This window comes from Aythya fuligula, chromosome 3 (genome assembly GCF_009819795.1).
Source record: "Aythya fuligula isolate bAytFul2 chromosome 3, bAytFul2.pri, whole genome shotgun sequence".
Lineage (NCBI taxonomy): Eukaryota > Metazoa > Chordata > Aves > Anseriformes > Anatidae > Aythya > Aythya fuligula.
The window spans coordinates 56,177,527-56,203,558 of NC_045561.1; the positions used below are offsets into that span (position 1 = coordinate 56,177,527).

The 26,032-nt window shown below is 36.8% G+C and overlaps 1 protein-coding gene across 4 annotated transcripts in view; it reads right to left on the bottom strand.

Annotated features, from left to right (window-relative positions):
• Positions 1-26,032, bottom strand: part of ADGRG6 (adhesion G protein-coupled receptor G6) — a 113,039-nt gene that overhangs the window by 58,126 nt on the left and 28,881 nt on the right. For all 4 annotated transcript variants that reach the window (XM_032185829.1, XM_032185832.1, XM_032185830.1 and 1 more), the window contains exons 3-4: positions 10,296-10,637; positions 4,073-4,693 (exon numbers count right to left, since the gene is read on the bottom strand). In XM_032185829.1, coding sequence (XP_032041720.1) covers positions 4,073-4,693; positions 10,296-10,637 — 963 coding nt within the window. The remainder of the gene's footprint in view (positions 1-4,072; positions 4,694-10,295; positions 10,638-26,032) is intronic.

Genomic DNA, 26,032 nt, shown 5'->3' on the forward strand with positions numbered 1-26,032 from the left:
TTAGACAGGTTTGTCTACCGGGCATAAAACCAACATGTCTCAAAATATATCTTGCAGTGACACAGTCTTCCTATTTTCTCTCAATGATAAAACTAATAATACCATTTGCCTTCTTATGTGTTTTCATTTTCTGTTGCTGCTGAGGGATCCACAAAAACAAACCCTGCCTTACAAGTTACAGTCACTTACATATCCTGCCCTGGTTTTCTTATACTCTCCCCAGCTGTAGCTAAATAACAGCCCATTAAATGAATGCAGCTTGTGTGTACTCCGAAATGGCTCTGTGAGGAGGGGTTGGTATGGCTGTAGAATTTATGGCATCTTCACGAGCAACAACATGCACCTTGGAGAAGCAACCACAATGTGCTGTTGCAGCACAGGTTACCCACCATACAGTTCTGAGTAATCTGCCTGTGGCAGACACCAGGCAGATAAAAGGTGATTAAACTTGCTCCTGTGCCCAGGGCATGGGTGTGATTAATATTCTGGTATGCATGATTTATAAGCAGATAATGTTGTAAATCTGTATCTCTGCTGAATTATTCACAACTACATGCACATACTTTGATCATCTAGAGACAAAAATGGGGAATGTAAGAATGAGTACAGAAAATGAACTGGTTAAACTACATTAATTACACTTTGTGTATCCCAGCAGATCAGCTGCAGCTGCAGCTGCTTTTGCATGTTATGTTGAAAATAATAGGGCCACACAGCAGGGCATAATCTGAACCTACAGGGAGTGTTGTCTGTTTGACTTTCATTTTACCACTTCAGAATCATATTGACTCAGTGAGGTTCTCTCATGAAACACCATATCCTTCCATAAAATTACAGAGCCATCACCCACCAGCTTGTAAAGATAACTATGAAAATATTTCCCATGATGGAATAACAGATGAAGCATGGGGCTTCAATACAGAAGTGGATGTCTTACATGTATTGCCAACAAAATACAAGACAGAAGTTAAAATGTGATTCTCTACAAATATGAAAGTTCAGTAATTTTGTGGGGGTTTTGTTTGTTTTGTTTAGCTTTTTTTTGCTTGTTTGTTTAAAATGGATTAAGAGATACAGGCAAATTGACTTCCTTTGTAGACTTCCTATCAACTTCAGGAAGCATGCTCTAAGTTCCCTACCTTCTGTGTGAGACTTTTTTCCAAAATATATTTACTTCTATTAAACAGCCAACATACATCTAAACCTTCTGTGAATAACCTCCTCCTGATGCTATATCGTGGAAAGATCACCTGAAAGATGACAGAAAATCTGCAGACTTTAGAAGACATTTAAGGCAGAATACTGTATCGTTTAACGAGGCATATTTTCAGTGAATATGTTAAATGACCTTTTTAATTTTTAAATCAGGTTGAATTCTAGCCAGACTAGATGTTCTCTCAGTGAAGTACAATGATCCGGCTATGAACAGATACTTGGCATAAGCTCCCTTATTAAGCTCAATGGCATGGTCAGTAATAGGAACAGCAGACACGGCCCTGCATTATGGACACTTTGTGTGATGTTTCTCACCCACTTTAAATGTCTAAAACTCAGACATCCATATCTCCTTATCATGTTGGATTTTCCTTATAGTCAGTGGAGAGAAACAGGCACTCCTACAGCATAAAACTTCTGACTTAACCAAGACATCTACTCTAATGTGAAATGAACTGACAACCTGAACAGCCATTTTCACTCCATTATTCATAAACAGCACTGAGTGCAATTAGCTCAGTCTTAAACAACTATCTTTCAGCTGCCTAAGCAGACAGATCCTACCCCAAGTTAAATTTGACTGCAAAATTAAAAATTTTGATTTGGGAAGGAAGGACCCAAATGAAGTACATTATACAGTAATTGCAGGCACAAGCACACATTCAGCAAAGATAGCCTTAAACTGAGTGGGTTATATTCTGCTATATGTGCAACCATTGCAGGCTCCAAAATCAGTACAGTATTTGTATTTGACTAAATACTCCTTGGTTTGTCTGCACTAAGCTCTGCACTGATTCTATTACACTGTTCTCACTACTTAAACTATTTTTAAAGTTAGTCTGGATTAGGCTGTGTATATATACCTTTAAATGCAAGCCCTGCGAAGGTACAGCAATGAAAAAAGAATTCCGTCAAGTCTTCCAGAAACACCCCAGTATGATTGCACAGCTGTGAAAACATTAGTCTAAGGAATAAACTAGGAGAAGGTAAAATCATGAAAAGATTATCTGGAACAATTTGTTGGTGTTTTTATCCTCAATAAACCTACTTGTCTGAAAAATCATGAAAATAATATCCTTTGAAAAATTTAACAATGTTCAGGCACAAATACTTTGAGAGGTGTTTTTTGTTTGTTTGTTTGTTTGTTTTTGTTTTTGTTTTGTTTTGTTTTGTTTTGTTACAAGTGGCTTCCTGGGAAAGCATTATTGGAGCTGAGTGAAAACCTCTTTTTTTGCATGAATCCTTCCACTGCAGCTAAATGAAGTCTAATCAGTTAATCTCACTACTGTCAGTGGTTTATTCATGGTTGATAGTCTGACTCATCAACTCTCATGTTAAAGGCTGGTTTTACAATGAAGGCTTTTATTCAAGAAGATGAAGGAAAAAAAAATCTAACAACACCATCTCTGGGATTAGCAACAATTTCTGAATCTGCATTGCACCCCACATGGTTTCTTTTAGGACATATGCTGGTCTAGGGAAGCCTGTATCATATTGGGTAATTTAACATATTTGAAAAAAAAGAAAGTGGTTAGTTGGTTTTCTCACATGCTTAGTTACAGGAAGTAACAATGCTTATATAGAGATACACTTGAAGCAGCATGTATAGAAACCTGGGCCTATGTTCTTGCTAATGTTAGAATGCTGACAAGTGTTTTCTAAAATAATCTGCCGTAAGGAAACCACTGAAAAAAATGACATCCCAAAGGATAAAGTTGTGATGTGGAATACAAATAACTGTATTACTTCTGTGAGTACAGCTACGATGTTACACTAATATCACAGGATTGTACAGTGTTTAATAGAAAGACGAACAAGATCCATATTCCAGGCAAAATCAGGTAAGACTGCAATGTTTACAGGCATCTTGGTAGGTAGTAATTGTTGTGGTCATCGTCTTGGTATAGTGGTTTAAGAAGAGTAAGATTTTCTGGGAAATTGCTTTCTCTCAGATTTTTCTATTTGTATGGATGGAAAAACAACTTTTGCATTTGGAACTTTATCAGTCATGATCATTGTTTATGTTAGTGTCTTTGTTGTGTTGGTAGGCACCTAGAATTATGCTGAGAGCTGTCCCACTAAGTCTACCTCACATTTTGGTTTCAGTAAACTAAGTAAGATGTGATGTTAGCCACCTTTATCCCTCATGAGCTACTAGATAGAGAAACCAGAATGTCTTAATGATGCCAGGTTCTGTTTTAAACTACCAATTGAAAGAAAGGTTGACAAGATGTTATCAGGATGATAAGAAACAATGATTTTGATATAAATATCTTCCTTTCCATCTGTCTCCTTTAATTTATCTTTTCTTGTACTTTTCTATCTTGTATGCATTACCAGTTTGCCTCTGCTTTTACTGGTTATCTGCACATGCAGAAAAATGCTAACAGGTGCTCCTTCTAGCTAATGAAAGCACCAAAGGGCAGGTACAAAAAAAATTTACTAAGTGGTTAGTTAACGCATATTTTTTTCTCTCTGGAAACCATGGTAGTCTAACTTGAGGGTAGCAGGTACTTTCCTGCAATTGTCATTTCATGTTAGTAGAATTTCAGGAAACAAACCACTGGGAAAGAACTCTGATCTGTAGATTATTTCAAGCAGCAACTCAAAATACTTAGGGGATTTTTTCTTTTCCCTTATAGAATCAGTTTATGCCCTTTCAAAGACTCTGTGTATGGCAAGAATTGAGCTAAACTCAAAGAAAGGCAAGATCTACCTGTTTTTCTTTCACAATAACTTTTTCTTTTTTCTTTTTTTTTTTTTTTTTTTTTTTTTCTTGCTGGGGTAAGATATTTTCAGCATAATACAGAAGTGTGGGGGGAAAATAAGCAAAAAGGAATTGGCAAGGCATACTCACCACAACTCAAATTGTTTTCTGCTTTCAGTGCTGAAGTTGGAATACTCCAGAATTCATTTTCCCAGTCTACAATGTTTCCTTTCACATCGCAGCTGAGGTTGGCCAGTGTTTGAGCATTCATGGTGAAATTCCAGAGGCGGAAGTTGTAAATGTCTCCATTTAGAGAGCTCACTTCATTGCTGTTAGAGCCCAGCACCAGCCTACCGTTTCCAGGGATAACTTTTCCAAACATAGCCGGACAGTATACATTATGATAGGTACTCTTGGCATATACACCTATTGCACCCGAGAAGCTATCCCCTACTACACAGAGCTGTTCAAAGGTTCCTGTGAAAAACTCTGCATTTCGAGGCAATGCATTATCAAGAAAGCACTGGGTCCCTGAGATAGACAGAAAATGGCCTTTTGTGGTCTTTCCGAAGCCGAAGAACTCTTTCGATGACAAATCAGTGTAGGAGAAGATCTTCCAGTCGTCATTGTCATCACTGCTGCTCTTGGTTGCTTCAAAGCACAGTGTAAACTGGCTAAGCTCTGGAACCAAGACTGTCTCTGCCATGGACACGGCATCAACATCGGGATCCTGGGGAATGATGACCTTCTGATTCCTCAGAGACACGGCGACTAGAACATAGAGCAGATAAATAAATTAACTGGAAAATATTCTCATATAAAAATAAAGGCAGACTGGCAGCAGTTTAACAGTGTTTTTTAATCAGTGTAATATATCAAAAGCACACACTGAGGGGAATTTGGCTTGGGAGTGCACTCAACCAAAAACATTCCTTTTCAGCAGGATGGAGAATGCTGTTCTACCCACAGCTAACTACTCCAGAAGTTGCATTAAGAGCAATATTAGGAAATATTACCTACTAGCTTCCACTCACTTTATAAAAATTACTACACATTCATCTAGGAAGGTTGCATTATGCAATAGAGTAAAGCAGCTATTTTAAAAACACAGTATAATTTTTAAAGATGCATTATTTTAATTACTTGTCTGCATGACTATTGGTGCATTACACCAATAAAGTTCAGGCCTCACTTTTAAATATTAGTATCGCAGTAGAATAAAACCTCCATTACATTCCTTGACAAAATGAAGACTTTTGTTTCTGAATTTTGGTAACATGTTTCTGCAATGAACTAGGCATCTTCCCGTTTTGTCCCCGGCAGCCTTCTGGTTGAACATTGCAATCATGTGTTTGTGAATATTTTTATCCAAGCTGTTCACTCTTTGCAAATATTTGTGTCAGCAGTTTAAGATTAGGGACAAGTATCTAGAAATGCCTAGTCCTCTTGCAAAAAATGCACTGCAGTAGGAGTATTTAGGCATGGGCAGAATTACTTTGTCTCTGATTTTTATTAAGTATTCTCATTTGCACTGGCAAAATGGCAGTCACCAAATGTGAAAAACAGTATCTAATGACATATACTTTTTCTCCATGAGTGTATTAATGACAATGCTGCTGAGTCTACTTTGGAGAAAACTATTTTTCAAAATAAAGTGTCAGTATTCTCAATTTTATTGGTACATTTATGGCAGAAAATTTCTTCTAGTAAATTTCTCCACATAAAGAAGTTTCAGGTAATCAGTAATGAAAAAGTATCAAAGTCATTAAGACTTGTTGCAGCCGTTCTTGGCTTTACTTCTGGCCCCACAGTTCTGTGGCAGATCACATTGCCAACAAATTTCTTCCAGCTCTCTGACAGGCTTTGACAGTGCATATGCTGGAACTGAAACCGGGTTTTGCTAGACTAGAAGAATAATTGTCACATTAAAAGCACGGTCTCCTTTGGGATTTTTAAATGATGGTATGTCACGTGCTAATTATTATGCTTGCTCCCTTTTCAGAGTGAAATAAAACTTTTTGTTATGAGGGGGTGAGATATATGAGGGAACGGTGACTGTCATGCCTCATTCAGGAAGAGACAGACATATGGACTATAAAGATCCTGTATATTCTATGGTATTACACTTTCTATCAGCAGCTTGCAGACTGAGCTCCAGCTACCATATTTGGATATATGAAAGGACATAATTTGACCTATGCATACTATAGTAAAATAACCTAAAACATTATACATTATCTGCCAACCCACCAACTGGAGAATGGGACGGAAGAGAGAAATTTCGGGCTTTTATAGATACTGGATTTACTTCATAGATTTTTTTGTTTGTTTGTTTCCCAAGCACAGAAGTATGTTGGAACAATTTTATAGATAGAAAATGTGTTCAACTTTCCATTGAAAACAAGGGCATTTTTTTATGAGTTAATTATACAGTACAGTTCTTTATGTAACATGGAAAGTGTTCCAGAAGAAGTATAAAGATTCAAGACTTGAAAAAGAAGAAAGCTCACTCATGTGAGCACCACCCAGCCTGTGTTAGGGTGGTCAGGAGAGCTACAGACAACCTGGTCACATTTAAACAGTGTGAGAAGAGAAATAAACAGGGAGAACCCCACTGCTCTGGTATTGAACAAAATTACTGTAATGAAATTACTGTACTTTTCTGACAGATTTTACCATTGGCACCTTCTCCCTGAGTGAAAGGACAAAACTGACAAGTATCTTATACATGTGGAGAAAACACAATCCTGCCATCAACATTAAGAGCTCTCTCCCAGTTGCTGTTGCACAGCCAGTCATTGTACTGATGAATTTCAGATGTTAGTACTGGAGAAGCTGATTAGTCTCTGAGGGAGAATATACATATATTCTTGGTCTGTTCATGCAAGTGTTTAGACTACATGCAGGGTGATGTTAAACTGTTTCTATTAGGAAGATAACTGGATTATAATGAACAGCGTTTACTTTGGACGCATTGCTATTTACTTATGAAACATGTACAAAAGTCTTGGCAGCTGGGATGCGGCAGAAGCAATCAGCAACAGGCAGCTCACTGTTCTAAAATCCACATCTGCTTTTATGGGACTGCTGCAATGACAAGAAGTCTGCCTCTGCTTCTTTTTAGAGTCCCTTCCTTACTTGTCTTTGTTTCAGCTATCTTACATCTCTTACACCCCTTTACACACAAGCAACCAAGGAGTCTCTTGACTATTTTACAATCACTTGTGGGGAAAACTGCTTTCCTGCCAGTTGATGGGCTTTTCAGCGTGGTTTGGTGCCTTGTGTAGTGGTTTCCGCTGTTCCTAGCTTCACTGCTTTCAGCTGTCTCTCCACTGATGCTGGAAGAAATGCACCAGTGTCAACACACTACATACCTATTTGATAAGTTTTGCTGCAGTGAATGCTGCACTGACTCATCCTTTAATCTGGGCTACAGCAGTACTACTCAACTTTGTGCTAATTTATGTTACATTGTCTCAAGCATTTCTGCGTTATCAGAGGTCTTCCTCCTCTCCTTTGGGTATCTGAGTGAGTTCAACTCATCAATGGAGCTATTACTTACACAGTTAAGTATTACTAGAAAATTATTTAACATGCCAGCTCTTCAGCCGCTGTAAGCTGACATAATTCCCCTAGGAGTAGCAAAGCTATATTCATTTACTGCAGCTGAGGATATGGCCTATCTTCTGCTTTTGCTGTGCTGCAGGAGGCCAGCGTTTCTGTGGGCAGCCAGCTTGTTATATATAACAGGATGTGCTCTGTGAAACTCGGTTTGAAACCACTATTACACAAAACTGAGCAGTCACACAAATGCTGTTCTATTCTCAGCCAGTTCCCTACCCAAATTCATTTGCTCTTATTTGTTTTTCCTCACACATATTTTGCCTTGTGTACATTTTGTATTAAGATTTTCTATTAGTACCTTTACAAGTGCAATTTCTAGATAGCAAACTGCTGTATGTCTTTGAATGGCCCTTTGCATTGCACATACATGTTTCTTTGTCAAAGTCAAAATAGAACAAACCACTTAATTTTATTATTTACATATGATCATTGCTGAGAAATGACAGAAAACATGAGTAGAGTACTATAACACCGTACCCCTCTCTCTGGGAGAAATTCATGATATAGCCTGGGTATCATGTTTATGATGGTAAGAATGGTGCCAGTTTGAAAATGGAGCTTTGAAGTTCCACAATGACCTGAAATGAGTGTGTGTAGCACTGCCTTTAGGAATTCTCTGCAAGAACAGGAAAGGACTATGTTACCACCCTTTAACCAAACTCTTTTTCTGTATCAATTGCCTGGTTAAAGGTTGCCATGCAGAATGTGGCCTATAAGTTATAAGTTGCCCTGGGTGCACACAGCCACCTGTCCTCTATAACATCCACAGTCAAAACCAAGAATTTAACTGAGAGTTATAGATTTAGAGTAAAGACACAAAAATTCAGGAACCTTAGATGAGATAGCTTAAGAGCAGGCCTTAACACAGAGTGCCTGAACTAACATGTAAGATTGAAATATGTTGCTAGTGAAGATCACTGACACCTTTACCCACAGTGGTGAGTAGCCTTCTTATTCAAAATAAAAGGGTGTCTTCTAAGACTTTTTACTGCAAGGGTGCTATTTGTGAAGGTAAGGTACTGTTCAATTTGGCACAGAGGTAATATTTTTGAAATACATTACCTTATTATACATTAATATGTATAATACAGACGATTTTCTAACTATACATGTTGCCCTTTCTTTTTCTCTTAATTGAATACATCTGAGGATAATATTGCATCTTTCAATTCCTGCTGAAAGTTATCTTATATGTTATTCTTAAACATTAAAATAGCAAAGAGGAATAACGCAATAAATCATATTACATAATCCGATTGCATACCATTTTATATGACCTACTTGATTTAACAACTTGCTGTACAGGAAGAGCCACTGCTTTCAAACAGAAACCTTTCAGAAAATTTGCTTCCACTTACAGAAGAGAACAGGTGCTCCTCGAGTTATTACTATACTCTCTCTGTCAGCATGAAAGGATAAGAAATATTTATTTCCTCTGATATGACTTTACCTTTTTTCTTTTCAGAACTGCAAACTAATTTTCCTGGCATAATCAGGATTATTTTTGTCTTATAATTATGGAGGTTGTTATGTTTCTTATTTTAATATATTGTATGTGTAATAGGTATCTTGATTTTTATTCTTTTTCCCCCATGAAAAAGGTATATTTGTGACTGAGTACTGAAAATCTCCTTACTCTGTGTTTCTACACAACCAGCCAATACAACTTAAGTGTAATGGGCTACATTTCAGCCGTCCCCAGTGTCAGGACAGACCAGGTAATGAATTGATCAGGAGCAGGCCTGCAGTGAAGGAGTAAGGGATACCAGTGAATGTAAAGCTTGGCATGAGCTGGCATTGTGCGCCTGCAGCCCACAAAGCCATTTGTATCCTGGGCTGCATTTTGATTCAGAAGTGTGGTCAGCAGGTTAAGGGAGGTGATTCCCTCCTCTACTCTGCTCCCATGAGCAGAATAGAGGACCTGGAGTCCTTCTGGAGTTCTGGGGTCCTGAATAGAAGAGAGGCAAGGCAATCCTAATGCCTTCATTTATGTTGCAGCCCTTTACCAAGAACAACTTCTAGTAATGCCTTAAAAAACAAAACAAATATCAATCACATATTATTTGTCCTCTTATCTTCTCCTAGGGTGAAAAGCATGGGTGTCTCTCCCCCGCCCATCCCCCCCCCCCCAATTGTTAGGCTTTTTAAAATCTAAGCATTGCTACATATTTACAAAGAGAAAGAAAGGTTGAGGAACTGGAATGAAAGGCAGCAGTTTTGCAGTGACAGTTCATCCCTCGGAGTTTATGCTAGAGACTGGAAAAAAACTGTAAGAAAGTTCTGCTTTTGCACTAGTAGGGTGCAAACTATAGGGTGTTTTACTGGGCCAAAGGTTTCGTCTGGCCTTGCAGCTGTTGGCTAAGCTCATGCTGGCCTTTACGTTACTATGTTCTGCAGTTACACTGAAATGAAGGATGTGTCCCACTTCTAAATCTCCCCACATAAATCTTCAGAAAGAAACAAACTAGGGCCTAAAATTTTTGCATGCAAAAAGTTTTCTAACGCACTTAAGGATGTCATGTCCTGGAAAAAAAAATATGTATATTTATCAAAAGAAAAATAAATTAATTAAAAAACATACCAGAAAATTCTATAGTTTCACCCTGCAGCCTCCATCTCCATTCACCCCTTTCCTTCTCATGGAGCACTTGGCTCTGTCAGAGAATGTCATTCTAATAAGCTATAAGAAATTTCCTTCTAGCAGGACATTTTAGCTATTAGAGGTATGAAATGCTTTGGGCTTACTTACTTCGTACATAGCTGGCATTAAAACCTTTTTTTTGGATACTAAAGTCACTTTTAAAGGACACAATCATTTCATTTCCAGTAGAATTATACGATAATCCCTTGGCGGTGATTCCACACAGGTTCATTGGGATCTCTCCATTGTCCAATGTCAGTGAATCATAAATGCAGCCTGGAGCTTCTTCAATGTCAAAATCAATAAATGTTAGCTGTATGATGAATCCATGAGGTGCTCGGATGATCCATTTGCATGCTTGGCTGTTGGGATAATCACTGGGGAAGCATGGAGAAGTGAAAACTCCAGACGGGTCAGTCAATACAGTCCTACAGTTGTAGCATCCATGAGCTGGCAATGTAAACAGAGAAAGGTCAGGAAGAGTGATAATTTAACAGCAAATCAATCATCAACACTGTCTAAATATATTTCTGTACAGAAAACCAAATGAAGATGGGAGGAAGACAGGCAGAAAAAGGCTTTGTTTCTAGCAAGCAAAATGCTAGAGGAATAATGTGGCAAAATAATATTTTACATAAGAAATCTTTCAAATACAAATTATACTGTTAAATATTTGTTTGTGCATCAAGTATATATCTGCCATGCATTTTGACCCACGGTGCAAACAATGGTGAAGTGAAAGCAACATTTTTGAATTATCAAAGCCAAATGAATTGTTAAACTGAAACTTCTAAGAAGATGACTGGTATCATTTATATCTTTTGGCTGCTGGACTGATGCTGACTGCTGTTATTCCAGCAGCTCCATGCCCTGCCCTTGTTCCCAGTGGAATGTCCCTGGAATGCAACAGCACAAGAGATGGGCTGAGGAGCCACAGCAGCAGCATTCCACAGAGTCCAAGGTTAGTCATCAGCACTTCCGGCAAGTGCTCTCCACATCACCCAGAAGGGTAGCAGTGAGCTACTACTGGCTTTTGAATCAACAGCAAATTACTGTACTCTTCCCATGCTGAGTCAGCTCCATTGATGTTTGTGGCAGCCAAGCTTTAAAAAATTCTTATCTTTTCCTGATGCACCTTCGCTCACCTGCTGTTCTTATCCATGACAATTTCAGACCCTGTTAGTCCACTGCGATGCATTTCTTATTCTTTTTAAATTTGTTCTTCTGTCATATATTTACTTACTGTGTTGTTTGTTTGTATTACTGTGAATTGCCCACTGTTAAAATCTGCAACCATTTGCCAAAGCAGTACTGAACAAGCTAGGTGGGAGCAGAATATTACCAACAGATAACCAACGACACTAACCAGCACATCTATGCTGACCAAATATTTCATTAGGACAAACGTGCACCAAGTAATATAAGCTTGAAAAAAATAGGAGAATATGAATATGCATTATTAGTCGCCTATGCCAAAAGCAGCAAAGCAAGTTGTTGTTCAAGTATTTAGGGAACAATCCTAAGAGAGAAATAAATACGACACACTTCTCCAAAGCACCCTTTATGTTTTTTTCCACTGCTTTGTTACTGATACTCTTTAGTCACATTCATAGTGTTCAGCCTCAGCAAATAGAACCTGACTCTGGGAACTGACATGGCAAAAAAAAAAAAAAAAAAAAAAAGCAGCTTACATATGTAAAGAGAATTCTTATGCAGAACTCTTGCAGAGTTCTTATATTTTTATTTGCAAATCATGTATTCACATGGCCCATAAGAGGCAGAGATTAGTAATTAACTGGTCTACCAGAGCCAAATGCAGACTGGTTACATAAGAACTATGGAATGTTTATTGGGAAAAATAATTTTGTCTTAATGATTTACAAGTACCTTTGGGAAGATGTGGTACTTGTGACACTGGAAAACATGATCTGTGTAGTACAAGCTGGAACCTGTGTAATTTAATTTCTCTGCAAATCTGAACAGCCAAAGGATTATGTTCACTTGCCCTGAAATCTTACTCTTCCGTTTCTTAACCAGAGAGAGAATATGTACTTATTAGTATGGTGAGTATAAATCCTGACTCCTAGTCCAGGGCAAGTGAGCCCCTACAAGACAGGGGACAGATCAGGCTGTGGCGGCCTCCAGCTGGAAGGCTTGGTGATTCATACTTCCGCCTTCATTATTTCTAGGATGAGGGCTACAGGGGCTGAGGATCTGGCAGCAATGCTGCACCCACCCTCCTACCAATTCCTGATAGAGAACTAAGTGACACAGAGCTATCTGGGCAGTTGAGAGTTTTCCCTGTGAATCAGCTGCACCCAGAGGGACCTGGATCCAAAGGTTCAATACCAGGAGGTTATGCAAATGCATGTTGCACACTCATTCAGCATTGGACCCCTAAAGGTTATCTTAATGGCATTATAAAACAATGCTGGCCAGAAGAAATATGCTGCTTGTCCATAAAAGCAATGTCAAGTGTGCACCTCAAACTGGTAGGATATTACATTCAGCCTGACACTGGAAAAGTAAAATTTGTCCATCAGAAAGAACACAGACATTCCTAGAAGCCTGCATTTACTAATTTTCTTGATCACCATCAGCCTAAACAGAACTCAGCTGTTCTATTTTTCTTTCTCCTGATTATCTAAGTTGTGTTAAAAAATGTTAGTACATTTAACAAAAATACTTTTATCTCTGCTTTCGTTATAAATACTGAAACATAAAAGTTATTTATTTTACTGTTGTTTTTTTTTTTGTTTGTTTGTTTGTTTGTTTTTTTTTTTTCCCTTTCATCTTCTAACACATTTGCTAACATATTCTTGTTATTATTATTATTATATCTGTATTGTTTTGTTGGTTTTACAGAACTAATAAAAAAAAAGGCAAAAAAAAAAAAAAAGGCCCTAAATTTAGTCAGGAAAATAAATACTGTAAACTTTACAGTATTTACATACATCTCCTATTTACATACATCAGAGAAACAGATTTGGTGAGCAAAATAGTTTGCTTCTTTGAAGTGGGTTGGCTGTGTTTTGGCATAGTGGCTATTCTATCCATGACTGCAATTTGAAGGAGAAATATCCTGTTTTCATGCAAATGTCCGCAATAGTAAGTGAAAAGGAAAGAAAACAAACAACAAAACTATATATAAACAGAATGGTTTTGAGTGGAACTTTTTGCACAGCTTCTCATGAGACAGTTATTTTTCTATAAACACCACCTATTTTACTCATTAAAGAGAAAAATTGCTGTGGCAACCCTAGGCTGTCAGCCAAAGCTGACAGATATTTTGCAATCCCATTGGCCCAGAGCAATTCTTAACTGTGGATACTGAATACCTACTGCAATACATACAACAAGCATTTCTGTAGCAATATGATATATTTTATTGATAATGGGAACAAATTTAGGTATAATATCAACTTTTCTTCCTCTCTGAATATGCTAAAAAAAAAACAAAAACAAAAAAACACCATCCCAATAAAGTGAAATCAAGCACTTGATTCCCACATTTTCTACGTTGAATATTTCACATGGCAACCCATTTGTTTCCTTCATGAGAACACTGTGGAGGAATACAGTTTTCATTTCATTATCACATTATTTTTTTTCTACAGGACTCATGCTTCATTTAATAGTTAAGAATTTAGTATGATGCTCCAACAGTATACTAAAAAGGAAAATTAATAAATTCCTCCAGAGTGTTTTAGAGCTTTCACAAATGTTAATTGATTTCAGAAGCTGTTGGAGAATCAGCTTTTTCCATCCTATCACGCCCATTTTATAAGGATACAATTAGACACAGAGATAATGTGCAAAAATGGCAAAAGTTTCCATGGGTTTTGGGTTCCCAATCTACGAAACAAGAGTACTGATTTTCCTTAACTACTTAGTATTTGTACAGCAATTTATATGTCCAAAGCACACTACCACTGACTATAAACTGCAGCTGGGAGAGCAGACTGCCAATCTGGCCCACTGTAGAAAATCTAAAAATGAGTAGTTAAGGACCAATGGAAAACTTTGGTCATGACAATTTGGCCATCTTTAATAGGAACTTATCAGTAAAGGCAGGGAGAGAATTCTGTTCATACGGTGGCCAATTTTCATAACGATAAGACCACTTCCTGTCTTCTGTGAGTTTCCTGCCTATTTCACATATATACCTTTTAATTTCTTCAAAGAAAAGGATATACTATACATTTCCTATACCATGCTGAATCATTTGTACTAATACTAAAGGGCTAAGGGAAACAGTATGTGACCAACTGAAGAGACTAGTGTGACTAACACAGATGAGCACACACAAAATCCATACCCCATGGAACAAAACTAATAATCTATTTTGTTCCATCAGCAAGAGACCCCTTGTCTCTTAAGAACTCCAGCACAGACTTCCACCTGAACTAATGAGGACACCTGTGTGCTCTGAGATAAACAATCTGAAAGTGACTTTCACAAACCAGTTGTGGACAGCTGAAGCCACAGTCAGACTACAGCTACAGCGTTGACCCCCAGATTAGGGAAGGAAACATTTTATATAACCGTTTCCCATACATTCACATTGCTCTTTTTCCACTTCTTCTTTCATGTCCAACATATTCAGCAATTCCAAAACCTGTGTTAATAGTCATATTTTCCTTAGCAGTTAATATTTCTCTGTTTCTCTCTGTTGCCATCATTTTCCCCTTAAACCTCATCTTTTGACCCATTATACTCTGCACTTATCCCTCAGACAAGGGTTCCAATTTCTTCTCGATCTGTTCTCCCTTCTACTCCTATCCAACCACAGAGAATTGCTAGGCAGCAAATTTTGTTTGGCCTATAATTTTTTTTAAAAAAAGAAAAACAATACAGTTTGGGACACTGCCCAATTCAGCCCTAAAGGCTGAAAAATTTGTGAAGGTTAGGATCAAAAGAAAATATTGTCTATAGGGAAAAATATCTGCTCTTATAACTCATGTGTTATACAGTTTATTTTCCAACTAAGTTACACCTTGCAATGGGATTTTTCTTTTTCTGTCCATTGGCTGTAGCACGGAACTGGCCTGTACAGCATTTTCCACCTGACAGAAGCGTAAATGGCTACATAGAGCGTAGGCAGTGGCACAGGATACCAATGATAGACTGTGTGGGTTGAATTAACACTTTTTCTTTTTTTTTTTTTTTTTTTTTTTTTTTTTTAATCCATTGAAAGACTCCCTCGTAAAAGTAATTTATTTATTTTATTTTATTTATTTATTTTTTAACACTGGGTTCTATTTTGACATGAAGTTTAACTCTACTTCTCCCTGTAGAAAAATGTCTTTCATATGAAAATATCCTGAAATAAATCAATGTAACTACAGGATTAAATTTTCAGAAAACAAAACAAAACAAAACAAAACAGTTTATGTTAACTTCTGTCTTATTCAAGTGAATGATAAAATCTCCCCTGCTGACAGAATTAGACTAACCCTAAACCACAGAAAATCTTAGCTATGGTACCTAGCACTTTATGTATAGAAAGCAGTACAGAGGTAATTATGATTTGCTTTTATGCAAGCATCTGAGAACCTTTAAGCACTTTGCTTATATTTGAAAAGTTAGCACTTACAAGTACTGTCACTTTCGACAAAGTAAGAGAAAAGCTCAGGAAGGTGCCATGATGCAGTCACTTACACAGCAAGTGTGTGGTAAAGCCCAAAATAGAAGTGAAACCTTACAATCATTCACAGTGACAGCATTGTTTTGTTGAGCATTAGGCAATAAAAAGTCTTGCTCTATAATAAGCAATTATTTCCCACCTCCTATTTCAAGGGTACCATAATAGAGCAGATCTAGAGAGATGAGATATGGCCAAACATTAGGTTAAACATATTTATGACTCCAAATAGATGGGCGAATGAGGTCAGTAGTGGACACACCTGCAGACAAGTAAGAGGAAGGGCCAAACCACCAAGATGTGGGTGGGCTGGAATGGCTACAGAAAAAACAAACCCATGTTATTTCAATATGAGACACAAACACTAAACCCAGAGCAGCAATCACATAGCAAAAGCTTCAACAGTAGTCCACCTATCTTCCCTTTAAAAAATTATTTCACATGTAAAGGGAATCTGTAGACACACATAAATACATGTATCTATATGAAAAATTTGGATACATTTATTGCAAATAGGTGTCTAGTCATTCACTTTGGATATAAAGGAAATAATTCTCTTCATACTCACTGTCATCTATAGCATTAGATCTATACAAAATTTTGTGCAAAACAGCGAGCACTCTTCTGTACTTTTCTGAAGCCTACATGTATACGCCAAACCATGACGTCTGCTCTGTGCTTAACCCACAATTTGAGTTCTTTCTGAGGAAGTAAAAATGAGAAGATGTGAGAGGATTACTTCTGTTTCTTTATTTACTTTCCAAAGTGTAGAAACTGTTTGATCTCCCACAAAACATCCTTGTCTTGCACGGGCCCTGATAAAAAATTACTAAACGCAACAGATAATTTAATGTCAGCATGCCAATTTAATGTCAGCATTTAATGTCAGAATCTTCAAATATAATAATAATCCTAACTATTAAGCCAAATTCATTTTAGTCACTTTTTTTTTTTTTTTTTTGGGGGGGGGGGGGGGCTTATTAAATGGACAAAAACAGTATAGAAGGATTATCTGTGCAATAAACTGAAGGAAAATAAGATTATCCTGACATGTATAAAAGTTTGTGCCTGCACATACCATGTGATAGGGCTGAGGTCTACTGATGGAGCATATGATTGTGCTTCTGTGGGAATGTATCTGTAATGTATTCTGTGGGAATGATTTGTAATAATACTAAACTATTTCTACATCAGCATTTCTACAGTGTGCACAGCCTTAAATTCATAAAAATCTTGAGCTAATCTTAAAATCTCACTCGTATCATTTGGATTTAAGCATGGACTTAAAATTCAGCAAATATTTAAAGTCCATTCCTAAACAATTATGCCTTTGAATCCTGTATTTGAGGCTTTATAGTTATGCCTTCAGCCTTGTACCCCCCTCAAAGACATCTGAATGGGGAGATCATGACTCAGTAACTGCTGTCATATGAAAACAACAAGGGAGGCATTGCACAGACACAAGCAGTGAAGAAGACTGTCCTATTCATTCTTGTTCTGACCCTTTTCTTTTCCTTCTAAGGAAAGGAGTAATTACTGAACTAGCATACATGTATGCCAATGCCCATTCAGGGAGAGATCCAATCTCAGACACATGTTGCATATGAAAATCTGGTAACCACGTGGTTAAATAATCAACCTGAACCATTTTTACACCTGCCCTAATGTCCATACAGCTATCCATACTCCTTGTTCCTGTCCTTCCACAGGCCATATTCTACATTCCCAACTTACTGACTGAATTAATTTGGGGTAAAAGGTATTTTTTTTTTCCCAAACTGTCACAAAATAGATCCTTCCAATCTCTGATTATTTATTTATTTATTTATTTATTTATTTATTTTTCCCAGAACTACTTTCTTCCTAAAGATCAGGAAAGACAAAGTTTGATTATAATGAAGAACTTTCTAAGAATGCCATCAAGCCAAAGTCCCTTATCCCCTGTCATTCCCACATAAAAATAAATGCATTATTTCTCTGGATAGCATTCAACCCCACCCCATCACTCTTTACTAGTATAATATTACATTAACTTCCAGCTTTACAAAGGCATCAGTAGCAGGCTTTAACACTGGACAGTTTCTGTATGGAGATATCAATTTATTTTTATTTTATTTATTTATTTTTAATTTCTTCTGTCATTGAACAATTAAAATGCTGGTTACCAAAGCACCTGGCAATGTAGTATAAATGTGTAGTGTAAATTATAAAAAATGAAAACTAGTGTAATTTAAATCATTCTCTAAAACATTTCTGATGTACTTATATTAATAGGTGTAAAATATCTAGAATCCCCAACAGGATTAACATTACCAGTTTTTGTGTGGAGCCACCTGCATAGACTCACTAACTATATATCCAGAAAAATTAAAAAAATAAAAATTTTATGAATTTTACAAGTACAACTTTACATTATCCTACTTCAGCTGCCACACATATAATAAAATGCACCTTGCACAGCGTGAATATAACAGACACATGATTAAGAAGAATTTTTCATCTCTATATTACCCTTAGTTTGCAAGTGTGATTCTTCTGTGGATTTGTAGGAAATGCTACTTTCAGCACTCTTAAAACCACAGCCCAGACTCTAATTTTGCACCATTCCCATTGCATCATCTGCACAGTACTCCTTGTACCCAGCAAGAATTCTAAGCCTCCATATTCCTGACTGGAAATAGCACATAACCCTGGCAGAGCCTTTTATAATTCAATGAAAGACAAGATTGTGTTCTCACAAAATAATTCAACAATTGGGTTTTGGCTACGGAAGCCAGGAGACAAAGAAAGTACTATGTCCTGACCAGTGATATCAACTTGCTTTGCATCTTCTTTTGCTGATGCAGTATGTCTTGCAGCATGCTCTAAATGGTTGAACCGGTTGGTGCACCTAAGAATAATAAAATGCTAGAACAAAATATCCTCACAGGGTAATTTATAGGCATATATGAACATGTAAATGTTGTCTATGAAATCACTTATTATTATTCCTGCTTCCTATTGCTCTAACCCCTCCTTCTTACCAGATTATTAAGAAATTACATTTTTACCCACATGAAATCAGAACAGCTTTTTTGTTTGTTTTGGTTTGTTTTGTAAGAAAAGAACAGGGCACTTCATGAAATTACACGTGGCAAATGGAAAACTGATAAAAGACAGTATTTTCTCATACATTATAGTGTTAGCCTGTGGGACTCTGACCTGAAAAGTATTAAAGCTCAGAATATAAAATTCAGAAAGCTAACAGACATTTCTATAAGTATCTAGAATACATCAGAATCCCTGCAGCCATATGATAAATATGAGTAATTTAAATATAAATAAGAAATGTAACTATAGGAATTGTAAACCTCATGGCCTATACTTGAAACTAATCTCAAATAGCTGATCAGGGAAAGTATCAATAACTTCATCTCGATAACTATAGTGAGGAGCCATGGAGCACTGGGATGTGAGTGCCAGTACAACCAAAGTGCTGGCCTAACTCCCAGCACTGCTTGGCCAGGACAGACAGCTCATGTCCAAACTGTTCCTGGGCATGGCTCACCAGCCAGCGCAGGCCAGGTATTGTTCCCAACCTACAACCCAAATACAGCCACCCCAGTTTTTGTAATAGTATGAATCTGGGACACTGAATGAGTTGGTCTGAGTGGCAGAGAACAGTTGTGGGCACTGATGATTTTCTAGAACAGAAGTGGCCAATGCGTGTGTGGGAAAGTAACTATAAGAGGCAGAGTACTAGGCCCTATCTTTTATGTCTTATGTAGGAGCCAATCCAGCAGTTCTTGCTAGCTTTGGTGGTTTGAACACAGCACATAAGTCAAAAAAGAACAGGTTTACTATTTCCAACACAATAATCAAAATTATCTTTCAGGATACACTTAAGGTTAGTAACTATGGTAATGTACCAAAAAAAATCAGAAAGAGCAAAGCTTAATTTTGAAATCTGAGGTTACGTTTGGGAAAGCAGAAGTGAGAATAGTAAATTATTCACTCACGAAGCATTAACCACAAAACACAGGCAGAAACCAGCTACGACTAAAATCAGCAGCATACTTTTCACTAAACTAAGACAGCACAACTTGATCTACTCAGAAAAAACTGTGTAACATGACCCTACATTTAGAGAGTTTTTATTATTTGTTTTAATAAATAAATAGATAAATAATAGTGTGATTTTCAACAGGACAGAGGTGGAGTTGAACATGACACTGATTTAGGGTCTAGAAAGCCAGTTCTTTCACAGGCTGTTGAATCACTGCAGGGAACTGATCTCTTGGTTTCCCCAGACTAGCATCACAAATGGCTCTTAAGTGGAGTCATCCAGGTATTGACATTATCAGCATTTGTTACATGACAGTTCTCCAAAATGTTATCATAGCCCTGGGGAGTTCAGAGCTGGTGTTCTTCATTCTCTGAGTGGGATATTAGCACAGTACAGAGACCATTAGAAATTCATTGTGTTTCCATATTGCCGTTATGCCTCATTTTGCTCTGGAATTCCATAGGTATTTATTTATCTTGGGTTATCATTGCCACTGAAAGCTCTGACCTCTTTTGATCACTCTAGCACATGATATCCTACCTCCTGACAGCAACTGACTTTATCACAGCAGTAACTCCAGCAGATTTTGATTGATCTGGGAAATTGAGGGAACCAGCTACAATAGAAGAAAATATATTCAGAGCCAGGGTGGGGGCCCTGCACTGCCTGTTTCCCCTTAGTTGTTTGGTTTTGTGCCAATGAAAATGGAAGTGGAAACAAACACACTGACTGGGTAAATCTGCCCTGACCCATATGAGTGGAGTTCACATTGTAGACAAAGTTATGGATTTCCCCCAGAGGGAGGGGGTAATGTGAAAATCCTGTGTTACACCCATTGTAACTTAAGAATATTTTCATTGGCATTCCTGTGATAATCTTATAAAAATAACAGAATTGACTCGCTAGTCTTGGCCTGAGTTGGACTTTTTTCCACAGAAGTTTTGGACAAAGAGTAGCATTAAAAATATTTGACAGTCTGTTTTCGATATAGTGGTTTGAAAAGTATTAACTTTGATGTATATGAGCTATATATATATATATAGATGTAATATATATAGTATATTATAAATTAATATATATTAAATGTATTATATATATAAACCATATAATTTATAATATATGGGCTAGTAAAATTAATATACAGGCTAACATACACATAAATAAAGAGAAAATTAGTTTAGGGAAGGGATTGGGTGGGAAAGGTGATTTTTTTTTTATTTTTATTTTTTTGACATTGCTGCGTGTAACATAATGGTTTCAAACCACATATCACACGGCATTACAAATCAGGCTGAAATTCACAGGAATGGTCATCAGGAATGTTGGTTTTTTATCTAACCCAACAAGAAGGTCTGGCTACTGGCTCTTAGGTCTCCAGTTGTTGCATTGTTACTAAAAGGGTCATAACCACAAGTGAAGTAAATACATGAGCTCAGGTAGGTTCAACACAACTATACCAGCCCGTACAAGCTAAGGAGGTGTGTGACTAAATACATTCTTGGGTATCATTTAAGTGCCAGGCAAACTGTTGAAAAATGAGTGGAAAAACAGCTGACAATCTTTTAATAAAGGGTGGTTTGTAGGAATTTGAGATCCCACCAAATTGCACTGACATGGGGTACAATAAAGCTATACCTGGACACAGGTCATGTTCTTGGTAAAACTCAGTCATACACATGCATACAAGAAATAAACTTCTATATGTATATATTGGACACAGACTAAGGATATTGTTATAATAAAATTTCCAGATAACGAAATATTTTGTTCAGTGCAAGTAGACAATACTGCCTCTTCATTGCATTATAAAACAAATCCAACACATATCCAATGTGTTGAATAATATCCATATTCTATTTGACCTCGGATACATTCAGTGTCTTTTACTGCTTGTAAGACTACAGTTCAGTTGCAGAGTTTTCTTCCCAAGACTGCAAAGTTGGAAAGCCATTTCTGGCTGCTACTCTCAGTCCTCTGAGAGTATAGAGTATGTATACTCTTCTCAGAGTATATAGTTAAGGCTATTCCTTAAGTTTTATATGATTGTGGGTCCAATATTTGGTCTATATTTTTTTAAGACTTTCTTTAAATCTATCCTAGAAAATCTGCTACTAGAAGAAGACTTGGATCTTCTACAGTAGAGGTTGAAACTACTTAGATTTCATTAGCTGGTGTTTAATAAGTTACAGATATTATGCACAATTACTTTGCACTGGAATTCACTATTACAGCATTCTAGACGTACTGGAAAATACTGATTCAAAAGCCATTTCCAAGAGTGTCTTTGATTCTTTTTTTAGGGTTTTATGATCTGTCATTTCTAATAGTCTTCAAAGTATCTATTTCAATATGATTTGAGCCACAGTACATTAGCATTTTCTGGGTTCTTTCAGGAAGCTATAAAAACCAGATGCCGTCAGTACTTTATCTGCCTCATCTAATCTGCAAGAAGGAGCAATCTAAGTCAAAATATTAGTGATGTTTTGATTTATGAAACACCACAGAATAATAAAAGAGTTTTTCTGTTACACACACACAAGGAAATATTCTCTTCTCCACTACCACACAAAAATCAGTCATGTTTTCACTTTCCAAAGATGATAATATATTCAGCATTTAATCAGTTATGCCCAGAGCAGATAGTGTTTCTATCAGAGGTAAAGATAGAAGGGAATGGTTTATCTTCCTCAAAACACTAATTCTTTCACCGTTGTATTACTTATTTCCACCCCTGTTTTGTCAGTGTACTTCTTCTTTTCATAAGAGCAGAAAGGAGAAGATTACGAATGCAGACAGCAAAGTTTTATATTAAACCATCTAGTGTTTCCTTACTTATTCCATTAAAGTTACAATGACTGATTTTTGTGTGGCTATATCTGAACCTTTTATTTTTGCCAGTCTGGTCTATGTGATTTATTTTTCTAACCTCTACCCAGTTCTCCAGCAGCTCTAACCACTGAACTCCCACTGCAATCAATCAAGAAGTCTCCCTACACATTCCAGTGCTTTTTCCAACTCTATCAGCTTTTTCTACCCTTTCCCCAGAGAAGAATATTCCATGGATGAATGGATTTTAAAGTTAGAAACTTGATTCTGATCAAATTATATGCTTTTAACTCCTTGAGGATGTACAGTGTGTGTCCCACTTCTCTTTTTGTGTCTTGCTTCTTTACTGAAAGCAAGAAAACAAATTTTAAATTTCCAAATCAGAAATAAATAACTTGTCTGATTTGTGTCTTTCTCACCAACTATGACTGCTCACCACATAAAAACCAGAAAATATTATCTTTAGCAAAGAATCTATGATAGGCTTGACTAAGTTTCACTTGAAACTTTAACTCTGTTAAATTGCTTTATGTTAAAATGCTTTATGTCTTTATTGTTGTTATTATTATTTGTCTATGTCTTAATGAGCAGGTCTCCAGTTATTGATGTGATATTTTTAACACTTCTGCTACAAAACTAAACAGGTCTCTGTGTTCAAAATATCTATCACATTTAATTATGCAATACTGGACAGCTTCAACAGTCAAATACCAAGAGAATTCAACTCTCCATTGAAAGAGAAATTCTGAAAATAGACTTACAACTTCTTGCTTCCCCAAAACAAAATCAGCAAGTTTTTCAGCTTGAAAATATTATACAAACAAGACTTTCTTAGTCATAAGCAGAACTTGCTTCTTAGAAGGAACTTACTTTATTTTCTGCACTGGTTCTGCAGTCATCAGCATTATTTGGAAACAACATCTGAAACACTTGCCACTTAATGGAAACTGTGGAGTTTTACAATTGACTGGCTCTGTAATTTCTGAAACCAAACCAAGCCAATCAACCAGAGGAAACCTCTTTCATGAATCTGTTATTTACATGTAAAGCAGACAGGAAAAAGGTATTTTGTTAGCTCTGGAGACACAATTTAAGAAGGTTTTAAAAGATTAGGAAGTATAATGACAGGTGCACAGTGTTCCTTGAAATGAGACAGGAAGAGAGTATGAGACAGAACTTTATGGCATCATCCTCCTATAAAACTAAACGGACAAACTGTTCTCTCTCAATAATGACTATATGCTAACATTTACAACCAAGTGCTGTACCTTTACTTGACCTCTAATGCATTGTACTGCACTAATTGTTGTAATTATTCAAATAATGACAGCCAAGACCTAGTGTGCTTCCATATTCCTTTTGCCTGAGATTATTTTATTTTTATTTTTATTTTTTTTCCAGAAATATTAAACTCAGAAGTGGTTTCATATTCAACAAAGCTTTGAAGTTCAAGAAAGCCAGCAAGTGTCATCATGTCAAAACTTAACATTCTCACTTTTTAACTTTTCAGCTAATGGTTCTAGTAAAACCCACCCTCAGAAGATGCCAGTGACAGCAGTGCTCTCCTCAACAGTTACAAGCACAGTTTGTTATTACAGTTTCACCATTCCCAAGGAAAGCTTATTTCAAGGCCACAGTTAAAAATGTATCTTATTGGTTAGAGTTGGAGTCCATTTACAGGTTTTCTCTGCCTTTGCATCTGAAATACAAACTAGTAATAATATAAAAGTATATGTTTAAGATCTGCTGTCAGCACTTAATCTCTACATAGAATATCTGGACCCCTCTGAGAATGAAACCATAGTTTGCGCACAGTTTTACTATCATTTAATCTTTCAAAACCTCAGAGACTGAAGGCTTCAGGAGAGTATGTCCTGTGTCTTCCAGTGTTGGAGTCATAGTGACATCTAAACTAAAACAGGCTTAAAAGAGAGCAAACACAGAAGAAACCTTAATCAAATTCTAGTACTGAACACCTGACTCTGAAGTGCCATGAGTGCTTACAGTTCCCACTGCTTTCACATTACTTACTTTTGATTATAGTTTTTAATCACAATTACTCTGCTCCTGCAAATACTCAAAATCTTAAAGTTGGTGATACAGTAATTTTTGAGTTAGCATTTCAACAAGCAATGGTGCAAGTTCAAAGATGCAAATATACCAGTGTGGAGAGTATAAGCATGCTTCTCAAAAAGAGGGAGGAGTATTGTTCCTCTTGAACATAGATTTACTTTGCAGTAACAGTCAATAACAAAAGTTAGAAGTAAATAGTTAAACACCAGTATGCTTTCACCTATAAATACAGGGCTGTTATTATGCAGAGTTAACTGCAGAGTTTGGAGGAAGAAGACAACAGGACTATCTCAGTGTTCTTGCATAGAATAACATCAAAGTAATTTGCCATGGGTAACAATTAATAAAAAGCTGTGGAATATAAAATGCCTGTCAACTACTATGGCACAGACTACTGCTTTTACTTTACATTACATAATACTGCATTACCTTCATGACATTTCACTATGTGCTAAGTAGGGCAGCAAGGTATTTAAACTCGCTTCATACAGTAAATAGCATGCTACTAAGCAGCATAGAATCGCAGCATAGAATCACTGAATGGCTTGGGTTGGAAGGGATCTTAAACACCACCTAGTCCCAATCCCCCTTCCACCCAGTGGTCAGGGATGCCATCCACTAGATCAGGTTACACAGGGCCTTGTCCAACCTGGTCTTGAACAACTCCAGGGATGGGGAATCCACAACTATCCACACCTTCTCTGGGCAATCTGTTTCAGTGCCTCACCACCCTCATTCTTGTGGCTTTCTTTTCTCTTTCTAATTTCTTCACCTATGCTGTATAGTCTAAACTGTTAAGCTGAAAACCATAAACCTGGGTTCGCAAATGAACCCATTAATGACTTTTATCTCAGCTCTTTTATGACTTATCTCAATTATCATTTCCCTGCATTGAAAATTCACTTCAGGGACTAATGAACCATATCAGTAAAGTGTTCAAAAGCAGTCTGAGGAGGCTGGTGTGAATAGTGTCTGTCTCCCACACCCGCGTCCTATCATCCTGTCAAGCACAAAGCTAGGGTGAACCCTGTTCATTGTTGTCTACCCAGATGCTCTAGATATTTTATCAGAAGTCCTGATAAACTTTTAAAAACAGGAATTCAGAGTAATAAATTTCAACTTTTAAAAAAGAAAATGTTTAAACATATATATGTATACAGTTTAGATATTATACTATAAATATAACGTATTATGTAAAATATATCTTATTCTCTCTATTTGAGTTTGATATTCTATGTTGACTAGAAGCTTTTCTTC